General features: G+C 38.8%; 1 protein-coding gene across 5 annotated transcripts in view; it reads right to left on the bottom strand.

Annotated features, from left to right (window-relative positions):
* LOC121874076 (gastrula zinc finger protein XlCGF57.1-like) overlaps positions 1–13019 on the bottom strand; it is a 77497-nt gene extending 64478 nt beyond the window's left edge. For 2 of the 5 annotated variants that reach the window (XR_006090362.1, XR_006090363.1), the window contains exons 1-3: positions 12787–12903; positions 11342–11374; positions 9863–10017 (exon numbers count right to left, since the gene is read on the bottom strand). Coding sequence is in view for 3 of the 5 variants with exons in the window: in XM_042377976.1 (XP_042233910.1) it covers positions 7653–9392 (1740 nt within the window). In the remaining 2 variants the exon portion in view is untranslated. Of the gene's footprint in view, positions 1–7524; positions 10018–11341; positions 11375–12786; positions 12904–12976 lie in introns of those variants that run through there. The other 3 variants (XM_042377976.1, XM_042377986.1, XM_042377966.1) reach the window with 3 other exon arrangements.
* Between the last annotated feature and the right edge of the window lie 1495 nt (positions 13020–14514).

Here is a 14514-nt window from a genome sequence, read left to right as displayed (position 1 = left end):
TACAGCTGGTGGACCGCCAAATGCAAGCTAAAACATGTGGAGGTCGGCTCATAAGAAACTTGTTAATCGAGGGATTGCTCGTTAACCGAAGTTAGGAATCTTATGGAAGGTAACTCGTTAACCGAAATCTCGTTAACCGAGGGACCACTGTATACAGATTCTACCCGACTTATGACGGGGTTAGGGAACCAAATCCAGGTCGTAAGTCGAAAATGCTGAATTAATACATAGAAAATCTAAAATGGGTGTCTCTTTTTCTCCTCAGCACCAAAAAACTCTCACTTTTAAGATTGCCAGCCATTTTAAAGTGAATTACAAATGAAAATTTTGTGTACAGTCGGCCCTTCACATACGCGGGTTTAGCATTCACGGATTTGCAAATACGCGGATTGTCCCGCCAGAGGAATATTCTGTACATTGAAGTGAATGAAGTACATTCAAATTGCTCGGGGCACCGAACACTGCACACCGCCTGCTCCCTACCTCACACACACACATGCATAGCCCTCCCTCACTCAGTCAGTCTTGCTGTAACCACGCTTGTGTTGACATCAGCATTGTAGTTGCAAAAATATTACATTTCCGTGAATGTATTACATCAAGCACAGTATGAATAGAATATCACTAATATAACACTATTTTAACCGAAAACTATTAAAAAAAACGAGTAACATATCTTGAACATCTGAAGGTAAGGTAAAGTCTTTTGTTTTCATGTAGTTTATCCTAATTTACATTGAAATGCATTACGTTTCAGCAAAACTACTATTTATTTCTGAGAATATGGAAAAGTAATATTTTTGCTGATATGACGTACGTATTACAGTGGAAAGTGACAAAAACAATGACTATCGCTTTCTTTTGTTCAAAAGATGTTACAGTAATCGCTTTTCGAATGGTTTTCAGTTAAAAAAACTATTGTATTACAATAATATTCTATCCTAATTCACTTGTGATGCAACAGTTTTTTAACTGAAAACCATTCGAAAAGCGATTACGGTAACATCTTTGAACGAAAGAAAGCGAAAGTCATTGTTTTTGTCACGATTTTATCCCACTTTCCACTGTAATACGTACATCATTTCAGCAAAAATATTACATTTCCATGAATGCAGTATATCAAGCACAGTATGAATAGAATATCCTTGTAGTATAACAGTATTTTAACCGAAAACTATTAAAAAAACGAGTAATTTCTCTTGAACATCGGAAGGTTAGGTAAAGTCTTTTGTTTTCGTCATGCATTTTATTCTATTTTACATTGAAATACATCACGTTTTAGCAAAACTACTATTTATTTCTGAGAATATATTCATTCAGGTGCAGTTTAGGTAAAATATACATGTGATGTAACAGTTTTTTAACTGAACACGATTCGAAAAACACGTACCCTCTAGCCCTGTTCAAGGAGAAGACTGGGAGGAGCTGTTTGGTGCTGAAGACGATGACAAGGAAAATGATTTTGATGGATTTTAATGAAAATATTCAGAAATATGGTATCGTAGTATTTTTTCAAGTGAATTAGGATAGAATATTATTGTAATACAACAGTAGTGACGATGTGGAGGAGGCGGAGGGGTAGAGCGGGGAGGAGTGGTGACTGGCGGGAGCAGGGACGAATGGTTATGCCAGCTAGTACATTAAGGGTGTACAGTATTAATTGTTTTTACGACTCTTTTTACATTTTAATATTAAATGCTGTACATTACGTGTCAACAAAACTACTACAGTAGTACCCCGATTTACGCGGTCAATTGAACCCACAGGGTACCACGGAAAGTGAAATCCGCGTAAAGTGAACAACAGATCATATGGGATTAATTCCAATAGAGACTGGCCCGACCCCCAAACTCCACATTTTGACGACACACAACTATGTTGTAAAAATTTTATCTTAACTTTATGATGGTATGCACAAACAAGTAATATAGAAGAGGTTAGGTTAGGAAAAATAAAGGTTAAGTTAGGAAAAATAAAGGTTAGGTTAGGAAAACTAAAAGTTAGGTGTAACATTTACGTTAGTAGAAGAGATGGGTCGGCATACGGAGATGGAGGCTGGTTCCGAGGCAGAGGGCAGATTACTGGCCCTCAGGTGAATCACCATTACTAGGTGCATCACCATCACTATCAGTTACAGTTGTCAGGGCTTCCCTGACAAATCCCTCAAAGTCACCTTCACCTTCACCTTCACTGTCACTATCACCGGCTCTAGCTGGCTGTGGTGGGTTGCGGGCGAAGAACTCGGTAATGCTTTTTTGATGGCTAGTGTTGATGTTGTCTTGATACACCTTGATGTACGGCTCCATAGCCTGCACCAGCCGGGTATGGAAGACTTCATAGCGGTCGTCGTCATTGTCGTTGGAAAGGAAGAGCTTCAATTTTTCTGCACACTCGATGGCACCCTTAATATGACTATGCGTCAACTTGTGTCCTTCGGAGATTGACGCACCATCTTCCTCTTCACTGACGTAATCATCTTCCAACATCTCGTCGGCAGTCATTTCAGGATCTCTGATCACCTCCAGGATGTCTTCGTTGGTGGTCTCTGAGAAGCCTTCAGCTGTAATACTGCGCGCAGCTTCTCTTGCAAGATCCAATGCCACTGTCACAGACTGAACCTCACCAGTCACGGGTTGACTCCTCCTCTCACCTGGTATGCCATGCAACACATGTCTCCATGCGTAACGAATCGTAGCAATAGACAGCTGATCCCATGCCTCCACCAAGAAATCTACAGCTTGCTTGACGTTAAATTTCTTCCAAAACTGTTTGACGAGAACTTCTTGAGTCGCCACCTCTTGTTCCTTGTCCTCGTCGCTTTTACTCTCGCTGTCGGTGTCACCCAGCTTACGCAACTCATCCTTGGTGTTGGTAGAGTCGTTCAGGAGCTTGAATTTCTTTGCCGAGTATGCAGCTTTAACATTGCAGATCAACTCCTGGTCCATGGGCTGGATTAATGACGTAGTGTTGGGAGGAAGGAAGACTACTTTTACGTTGGGTGACGATCCATAAGTAGGGGCGAGTGTCCTGGTGCGTTGTCAAAGAGCAACAAAATGTTAAATGGAACATTCTGTTGCTCACAGAATTTCTTGCCGTCTGGAACGAAACAGTCATCAAACCAGAGGACAGAGCAGAAACATCCGCCTTAAATGCGGTTAGCCAGTGGACGATAAGCTTGTTCATGTCCGCAACATATACATCACGGCTTGCGGGTTGTGTGAATCACCCGATAACTTTGGTTACATAGTGCGAAGGTATTGGTGATAAAGAGACGGTGATGCGCTCCTTCTACCTTCCGACCCGAACCTTTGTAGACTGGACAGCCCGAAAGGTCCTTGGTAGAGCAGCTTTCCAAAAAGTGGGATTCGTCCATGTTAGACACCTGATGCGTCAGTGAACTGCCCTTCCTCCTAACCTCACGTAAAATGGAGGGGAAAATCTAGCGCCCTGCGGTCAGCACTGGCTTCTTCACCGCCCAATGTGATGTTGGTTTGATATTGTTTATATCTTCTTAGCCTATGCAGCCCAACCAGAGGAAGCATTGAAGGTTTGGGCTCTGCAATTCCATCTTCGTGACACTGCTGCGCCACATTGGGCTCTACAATTCCCATCTTCGTGACACTGCATACGGGGTTCACGTCGTGCTCTTGAGCGGTCTGGCGTGTCACGCTACGTATTGCGTCGCGCCTGACAAATCAAGTAACTCCAGCAAATTTTCCACCTTTAGCAGCACCTTGTTCTGGCAATGCCGATCATTAAAGCACCACGAACACCTTGATTTCATGGGCTCTTTGATCTTGGCTGCATCCTTCTTAATAAATCTGGTCGTAGATTCGTTGACTCCATCTTCAGCCCAGCGAGATAGGCTTGGCGTATTTCCTTTCTCCAAATCTTGAATGATCTGGTGTTTCCACTTCCGTGTTAGCTTAGGAGCCACGGCGTATCTTCTTCAACAAGGCGTGGGTCCCGCGATGAAAGAGTTTCTCTCTGGTGGCGGTGGTCGGCGGAAGCCATTTCACAGAACAATGGATGCCGTATACGGTGTGGCCTGAGAGGATGAAACTGCGCGGCTAGGTCAAGCGTCGTCTTTCCTCCTCCGTCCTCCCGGGTGGACCGTCATATTACTTTAAACCAGTTACAGCCCCTGGCAGCAGGGGTAGAGATGCATGGCTTTAATCCGCCAGTCCGATCGTCGCTGTAGCGTCAGTGATAACGTAACGAGAGACATGCACTGCGCATCCTTACGTAGCAGCTTGCTGGCCAGGCGGGAGGAGCAAGCGGATGGGGCAAGATCGTTAGGCCTCATATAGGTAGATGAACGCGGAAAGTGAGGGTCCAGTTCTCGCGAGGCACAGTATATAAATCGCGGAGAAAGTGAAACACAGCGTAAAAAGCGAGGTAATACTATGTTGTTTCTGAGAATAAGTTATTTTTGTATTTATTTTGAGAATATGGAAATGTAATATTTTTGCTGAAAGAGTCATTATTACAGTAGAAAGTGGGATAAAATTGTGGCGAAACAATGACTTTAAACTTTCTTTCGTTCAAAAGATGTTACCGTAATAAGCTTTTTGGTCAGTTGTGGGATTATGAGGCTAATGATAGGATAGAATATTATTGTAATACAGTACAACACTTTTTAGCAAACCATTCGATAGCGATTATGGTAAAATCTTTTGAACAACGGCGAAATTACATGTTTTTGTGCATCTCACTCACTGTAATATGTATGTCATTTCAGCAAAATATTACATTTTCATATTTATTTCTGAATATATTCATTCAGTCACAGTTAAGGTAAAATATACTAAATATATTGTGATATAATATTTTAATGAAAGTACGGTATCGTAGTTTCTTTTTGTTTCAAATTTAATTGACAAAGATTGATGTTTCAAATATAATGAACAAAAATTTATGTACAGTATCTATAAATAAACTTTAATAAATGAATACTTTATGTTTTACATCGCCCTGTGCTACCATACCATGCATTTGGCTACTTTGGGCTTGCTATGATGACTCAAGAGATCTGCCCTGGCAACTATACTGACACTCGCATTGTTTACTGGTAGTTACTGGTAAATATTTTTCAACCTAACAAAACTATTACCCATTTAGGGAACGATTTAATTTTTTGCCAAATAGTTTGGTCTTAAACTTCGAACTACACACAGGTATATACGGTAAATAAGAACATGGGGAGGGGCAGGGGTTTTTAAGGGGGGAGGGTCAGCAATAGTACACGGATTTTTAACATTCACAGGTATCTCTGTTACCTAACAGCGTATGTTAAGGGCCGACTGTACTGACGTTGGGACTCGAAAATACCTAATTCGACAAAATTTTGGTACAACTGAGGCTGTATGTGTGTGTGTTCATTGGTCATCAACAACCATATAGACAATTTTTTTATTGGGTTCTCTCTCAGTCACCCCTGCTGCCATCTAAGGGATAAAGGAAAAAAATCATATAACATTGCAATAAGGACCAATGTGGCTGTGGATCTCACTTGCCAGTGTTATTACTTACTTGGACAGACAGACAGACACACAGATACATATATATATATATATATATATATATATATATATATATATATATATATATATATATATATATATATATATATATATATATATATATATATATATATATATATATATTCAGTAAATTCATCACAAAATGTTTCAAAGATTCAGCCTGTTGTGGACAGTGCAGGTATACAACAAATATACAGTGCAGGTATACAACAAATATACAGTGCAGGTATACAACAAATATACAGTGCAGGTATACAACAAATATACAGTGCAGGTATACAACAAATATACAGTGCAGGTATACAACAAATATACAGTGCAGGTGTACAAACAATGGTAAACAGTTAGTCAATTCGACCAAGGATTCCCAACACAGCCATCAGATGATTATTTCCAGATGGTCTTCTTTTGGAAATAAGTAATCCATTATTTACATTTGAAATAAATCTTAACAACTTACAAGACCAAAGAGTTGTGCAGATCATTTTTCTGTAAGACCTTTCCCTACAAATTTCATGTATGATCCTTCTCATCAGTGTGTACAGCCATATGTCTCTTCAGATGACACTTTGGGAATAACATTTACCACACTCTTCACACTTAAATTTCACCGGTGTCAACCATATGTCTCTTCAGAAAACTCTTGTGTAATAACAATACCACACTCTACACTTAAAATTCTTCTCACCAGTGTGTACAACCATATGATACTTCAGACTGCTCTTTTGGGAAAAATTTACCACACTTCACATAAAATTCTTCTCACCGTGTCCAACCATATGATACTTCAGACTGTTTTTGGGAAAATAACCACCACTTTAACACATAAAATTCTTCTCACCAGTGTGTAGCCATATGATATCAGACTGTTTTTGGGAAAAATTACCACACCTTTACATTCTTTCACCAGTGTGTCCAACCATATGATACTTCATCTGTTTTGGGAAAAATTACACACTTAAAAATTTTTTCACCAGTGTGTCCAACCATATGATACTAGACTGTTTTTGGGAAAAACTACCCTTACACATAAATTCTTCTAGCAAACCATATGCTGCTTCAGATTGTCTTGCAGGAATAAATATTTACCACATCTTCACACTTAAATTCTTCACACCAGTGTGTACAGCCATATGAAGCTTCAGATAGTCTTTCCTGAATAACATTTTACCACACTCTTCACACTTAAAATTCTTCTCACCAGTGTGTACAACCATATGCTTCAGATTGTCTTCTGAATAACATTTACCACACTCTTCACACTTTAAAATTTTTCCACCAGTGTGTACAGCCATATAGCTTTCCAGAATGCGGTGGAATAACTTTACCACTTTCACACTTAAAATTTTTCACCAGTGTGTGCAACCATATGCTTCAGATAGCTTTGTTGAATAACTTTTACCAACTCTTCACACTTAAAATTCTTCTCACAAGGTGCCAGCCATATGATGCTTCAGAATGGCCTTGAAGGAAAAACATTTACCACACTCTTCACACTGAATTTCTACCAGTGTGTCCAACCATATGATGCTTCAGACTGTTTTGGGAAAATTTACCACACTTTACACTTAAATTCTTCTGTGTGTCCAACCATATGATACTTCAGACTGTTTTGGGAAAAAATTTACCAATTCTTTACTAAAATTCTTTTCACCGTGTGTCCAACCATATGATACTTCAGACTGCTCTTTGGGAAAATTTACCACACTCTTTACACTTAAAGTCTTCAATTGCCAGTTCAAGCATATGATACTTCAGACTGCTCTTTTCGCACTTACCACACTCTTCACACTTAAAATTCTTCTCACCAGTGTGTACAGCCATATGAAGCTTCAGATTGCATTTCCTGGAAAAACATTTACCACACTCTTGACACTTAATATTCTTCTCATCAGTGTGTACAGCCATATGTCTCTTCAGATGACACTTTGTGGAATAACATTTACCACACTCTTTACACTTAAAATTCTTCTCACCGGTGTGTACAACCATATGTCTCTTCAGAAACCTCTTTGCGTAAAAACAATTACCACACTCTTTACACATAAAATTCTTCTCACCAGTGTGTCCAACCATATGATACTTCAGACTGCTCTTTTGGGAAAAAAATTAACCACACTCTTTACACATAAAATTCTTCTCACCGGTGTGTCCAACCATATGCTGCTTCAGATTGCCTTTGCAGGAATAACATTTACCACACTCTTCACACTTAAAATTCTTCTCACCAGTGTGTACAGCCATATGAAGCTTCAGATAGTCTTTCCTGGAATAACATTTACCACACTCTTCACACTTAAAATTCTTCTCACCAGTGTGTACAACCATATGCTGCTTCAGATTGTCTTTCCTGGAATAACATTTACCACACTCTTCACACTTAAAATTCTTCTCACCAGTGTGTACAGCCATATGAAGCTTCAGAATGCGCTTTGTGGAATAACTTTTATCACACTCTTCACACTGCAAATTCTTCTCACCAGTGTGTACAACCATATGCTGCTTCAGATAGCTCTTTGTTGAATAACTTTTACCACACTCTTCACACTTAAAATTCTTCTCACTAGCGTGTACAGCCATATGATGCTTCAGAATGGCCTTGAAGGAAAAACATTTACCACACTCTTCACACTGAAAATTCTTCTCACCAGTGTGTACAACCATATGATACTTCAGATAGCTCTTTCGGCAAAAAAATTTACCACACTCTTTACACTTAAAATTCTTCTCACCAGTGTGTCCAAGCATATGATACTTCAGACTGCTCTTTTGGGAAAAAAATTTACCACACTCTTTACACTTAAAAGTCTTCTCACCAGTGTGTACAACCATATGCTGCTTCAGATGGCTCTTTGTGGAATAACTTTTACCACACTCTTCACACTTAAAATTCTGCTCACCAGTGTGTACAACCATATGATGCTTCAGACTGGTCTTACTGAAATAACTTTTACCACACTCTTCACACTTAAAATTCTTCTCACCAGTGTGTACAGCCATATGAAGTTTCAGATTGCATTTCCTGGAAAAACATTTACCACACTCTTCACACTTAATATTCTTCTCATCAGTGTGTACAGCCATATGTCTCTTCAGATGACCCTTTGTGGAATAACATTTACCACACTCTTTACACTTAAAATTCTTCTCACCGGTGTGTACAACCATATGTCTCTTCAGAAACCTCTTTGCGTAAAAACAATTACCACACTCTTCACACTTAAAATTCTTCTCACCAGTGTGTACAGCCATATGAAGCTTCAGATTGTATTTCCTGGAATAACATTTACCACACTCTTCACACTTAAAATTCTTCTCACCAGTGTGTACAGCCATATGATGCTTTAGTTGTTCTTTTTTGTCATAACTTTTACCACTTTTGAGACACTTAATATTAATCTCATCAACAGTCACATGTTGTGTCACATCATAGTTACTGTTAAAGCTTTCATCAAGCTCGTCACACTTAATATTAATCTCATCGTAGTTACTGTTATAGCTTTCATCAAGCTCTTCACACTTAATATTAATCTCATCAACAGTCACATGTTGTGTCTCATCATAGTTCCTGTTAAAGCTTTCATCAAGCTCTTCACACTTAATATTAATCTCATCATAGTTACTGTTAAAGCTTTCATCAAACTCTTCACACTTAATATTAATCTCATCATAGTTACTGTTAAAGCTTTCATCAAGCTCTTCACACTTAATATTTATCTCATCAGTGTGTTCAGCCATACAGCTATGCATCTTCAATGAATCATTACTGTAAAATAATTCACCACACTGTACACACTCATAATTATTTTGGCCGCTATGTCCAGCTATTTCATTCATAAACTGGGCCATCTTTTACACACTTTACAACACTCCATACAAGAAAATATTTCCTTCAGTGTACACACGTTTGGGTAACTTTTGTATTGTATAAAAAGTTCTCCACTCTTCACAGGTAAATTTGCATTAAAATTCTGCACATATATGTGGTTCTTGAGCTAACTTGTGTGAGAAATATTTACCCCAAGTGAACTTGTCTCACCAGTACACAAGCACAGCAGACAAACACTTGTCACATTTATATATTGAAACTTTTATCAGCAGTGTACACAAACACAAGTCACAAGGTAGTTGTTTAGGTAGAAACATTACAACACTCATCATACTGTAATTAGACAATATATAACACAGTGCATCACTTAACTGGTATTGTCAGGAGAAAGATTCACTTGTGTGAACCTTCTTTTTATTCTCACTGTTTCCTAGAACACCAACTTGACTTTCATATTTGTAACTTAAGACTTGGAGAGTTGACAATTTACCTTAATCTTGTTTACAATGTTCTCCTGAAGATGTTCACTAATCCTCATACTGTCCTGACTTATTATACAGTTGTGAGGAATTGTTCTGCCTCTTGTGTGGGATGGCCTCCTGATGCTACCATAATGTTCCTTTCCATCCACTCACACCTTTATGTCTGAAATAAAGTGAACAGTATCATAATGCTGAAGTTTTCAGAATTCCATGGTTGATGGAAGACTTACTGGTAGATACTTACCCCAGGAGACAACTTGGCTGGCTCTGCACTGTACTCCAATAGCCTCACTTCCCTAACTAGAGTCTGTTCATTGTTCACTAACTGTTGGATTGGCTGGGGATGTTGAGGGGCCACGTACTCAAAACACCTCATCAGTTAAGTAAAGTAGCAGAGATATGGTATCGAGACTTTTAGACTCCTCACATTCCCGTAAATTTCTCATACTCAAAATTTAATTACGGGTCAGTAAGCAGTCCGTAACTCTAGTGTTTACCCTGTGAATTCAGTTTTCTTGTCTGACGGTAGATAGCAGTGCAAGAGCTAGTTGGCCAATCGTTGCTCAGTTAACAAAATCATCAACCAATAAACAAGAGAAGGAGAAATCAGCTGAGATCAACGCATGTGATGTTGCTAGACGTACACCCACCTCTCGTTTTACGCGGGGGTTACGTTGTTGAAAATCACAGCTTAATTAAAAAAGGCATAATTTAAACATAATTTTCCCATAAGAATACATGTAAATGGTACAGGTTAGGGGAACCATCATATACCACGCAGGGTATGAACAGTGCTCTCACTTAAACCAAGCACGCGGCCGTCAAGTGAGGGGGAGCCACGAATTACCCAAAAGTACCCAAAAGTATAGCAAATAAGGATAAAATCTTAACGAATATCTGTTATACATACACAAAACATGTTTAATAATAATTTTAGTTTAATTTTGTAAAAATAATTTGTATGATGAAATAATAAACAGCGAAAAACTTTCAGTCTTGGCGAACGCTTAATTCCAAAGAGTTCGTGAACAAAGGAGATAACTCAGATCCATCGTGATGCACTTCGCTAACCTAACCTAACCTAACGAAAAGTAAATCCTACGGCTATGTTAAATACCCCAAAGTAACAGAAACATCGGTAATTATATCTTCATTTTGGATGGGTGACTCTTTGGAATTTAGCGTTTTTCGCTGTTTATTATTTCATTAGTTTGACTACATTTCAATGAAAACATTATTAATCAGGTTTTATTGATGTAAAACATATATTCGTTAAGATTTTACCGTGATTTAATATACTTTTGGGTACATTTGGGTACTTTAAGGTAATTCGTTGGACCGAAGTGAGGAGTATAATTTCAGCTTCAAGTAAACAAGGCGGGAACCTGCGCACAGACAATGGACGAAGAAAAAATGAAAAATAAAGCCATATCATCACAAATAAGATCGTTAATAATACTGCACTTGTAGTGGTTGTGAGGACTTACCGTGGTGGTGGTCTTCGTCAAAAGCCAAATTTCCTGAAGATACAAGAAAAATTATCACAACCAGACAGACAGAGTTTGTGTACATGATAACGTCACATCATGTTCATACTTAACCTAAAAATATATGAATATAATTATTATTAAAATACATCTAATCGACAAGTCAATGTATATGTAATAATAATATAAATTATATATTATCCACAATAAACTATTGTACTGATATGTAATTACACTAAAATATATATTTACCTTTTTCATGACATTCATAATAAAAAATATTAATTTGTGTCTGATAAATTAAATACATGTCACTTGAAATATTAACTCCTCTTGTACCCGTAATAAATTATAGAGATTAATACACAGTAATATCATTAATGACATAATATATCTTCAATAATCAGGCTTAAAGGAAATTTCCAAGCCATATTTTATCTACGTTTAGGTATTACAGCGGTCTGACTAATTACCCAAATTTACCCAAATGTAATTGCAATGAAGTCAAATGATGGTCCTACAAGCGCAAATCGGGTTGTGAATCACTTCTCGATTATTATTTGGTGTCATAAAGTCACAAAAAATTGGTAAACTTAATCTAATCTGAGTTAGGTTGGGTTAGGTTAGGTTAGGTTAGGTACATGCACTCGATCTATTAGCTCAGATTAAATTAAGTTTACCAATTTTTTGTGACTTCGTGACACCAAATACTCGTCGAGAAGTGATTGGAAGTCCGATTTATTCTTGTAGGACCATCATTTGACTTCATTGCGGCTACATTTGGGTACATTTGGGTAATTACTCGCTCCTTCGGTACATGCACTCGATCTATTAACTCAGATTAAATTACGTTTTCCAACTTTTTTTTACTTTGTGACACCAAATACTAGTCGAGAAGTGATTGGCAGTCCGATTTATTCATGTAGGACCATTATTTGACTTCATTGCGGCTACATTTGGGTAATTAGTCGGACCCGTATTACAGTGTAGCGTACTGTATGTAGCCAGTTGTCAAACCTCTCTATGCTAGTCTATTTTCTCTTTGTAGGGCTCACATACGTACATGTAGGAGATCTCGCACTAAGGATGGAGGTAAGAAGGGGAACTCACAATGGCTCTCTCTCTCTCTCTCTCTCTCTCTCTCTCTCTCTCTCTCTCTCTCTCTCTCTCTATATATATATATATATATATATATATATATATATATATATATATATATATATAGCAAAGCACAAAGCAGGGATAGGACACACACTTGTAGTTTTCTCTCATTTATTTACTCTAGAATCACCCGAGAGGGAAAAGGCTGGGACCTAGATCAGACATAACTAGTTATTATACATTATTACATTATACTTACAAAACAAGCATCAACTGTTGTCATATTCACATATTGGTACCACACAGTAGTAGGAATTAAACAATAAATAATAAACCCAACCCACCAGTATAACACAGGGGAGTGGCTGTTGTTGTCGACTCACTCCAGGGTGAATGTCTGTAGAGCAAAGCTAGAATTAGCCTTATTCTGGCTTACAGACTACCTCCACGAGATCATCACATTCTTCATATAACATTTATTATGCTCAATCTATCAAACACACTCTAACAGAGCAAGAAATACGTGGGACACACCTGTTACTTGGGCCCACCCGACGCGTCTTTGGGATGTAAACAACGCCATTGCGTCTCTCCCCCCTCCCCCAACCCCCGGCGGGGATGCATATTCGTTCTAGCGCGGATTCACAAAATATCTTTACGTTTTCCCCCTCGGAGTTTACAAAAATACATATCTATATCAATAATATTCTAAGTCACCAAACAGTTGTCTCTGGAGTTCCTCATACCATATATATATATATATATATATATATATATATATATATATATATATATATATATATATATATATATATATATATATATATATATATATATATATATATATATATTTACAAAGGTCCCAGTTGATGATTTACTAGAGTTCCTCATAGATTCCCTGGATAACATTTCACTGCCCGTCTCGAAAGACGACTTCATCGAACTCATCAAACTATGTATTAAGGATTGCAAATTCGAATTCAATGGGGAATATTATGCTCAAAAATTTGGTATGGCAATGGGTAATCCACTCTCACCTGTATTAAGCAACCTATATATGGAATTCTTTGAAAAGAAACTATTAAGTAATATTTTACCACCCTCAGCAGTCTGGTTTAGATATGTTGATGATGTATTATGTCTCTGGCCATGTAATGAGGACCTAAAAGCTTTCCTGCCACAACTTAACAACTTAGCCCCCTCGATCAAATTCACTGTGGAATTAGAGCAAGACTGTAAATTGCCATTCCTAGACTATCTGATACACAGAATAGGTACACTTTTAAGTTCAGTATTTATAGAAAACCAACTAATGTGTGTTCATACATTCATTATTATTCTGCCCACCATAATATAGTGTGGGGTATGAGATTGTTTGGTTCACACTCAGGATGGAATGGAGAAAGGAAACTCACAATGTGCTCTCTATATACATGTTGTATTGGATGTACAATGCAGCTTGGTGCTGGGAAGGCAGCATGGTTACAAGCGTGATGTAGAGAGAGCTGGTTGGTGAGGACGCTCAGAGGACAGCTTGTGGGTCGCCATGCTCGCCAGCGGGAGAGAGGACCGCCAGGCAGGCGGAGGAGCGAGGACCGCCAGGCAGGCGGAGGTGTTGCTGGCTGGTTGGTGTAGGTAGAAAGAGACAGATCACCACGAGGTCAGGTCTTAAATAGCGGGGGTAGGCGTGGCATAGCAGTTGACCCCCGCTCCGTGGTGTATGGCGGCGCTGGTTGACCTAGACCACGAGGCATACACTGGGGAATTGGTGGGGTCGGCTAGGCAGCGACAAACAGCGTTTGTAGGGGAGAATTCCACTACAATACTCCCCCTTCCCTCCAGGCTGTGTAGGAGACTTGTTGTCTGCAGAGTTGCATAGCACATGTGAGGCAGAACGGGCGGTGCGTGCCTCATGTGAGACAACGGCGATGGCGTGGATGAGCCGGTCGCTGGGGACAACTGTCTAGATACACAATATCTGTGGGAGTAGAGAGGGAGAATAAGGGTGTGTGGAGGCGATGAATTTTGTGCTTCCCTCACGGCAGGTACAGAATCGCCAGATGCGCCTGCTG

This window comes from Homarus americanus, unplaced genomic scaffold (genome assembly GCF_018991925.1).
Source record: "Homarus americanus isolate GMGI-L3 unplaced genomic scaffold, GMGI_Hamer_2.0 scaffold55640, whole genome shotgun sequence".
NCBI lineage: Eukaryota > Metazoa > Arthropoda > Malacostraca > Decapoda > Nephropidae > Homarus > Homarus americanus.
Note: the sequence above shows the minus strand (reverse complement) of the source record. Positions and strands in the feature narration are given on the sequence as shown.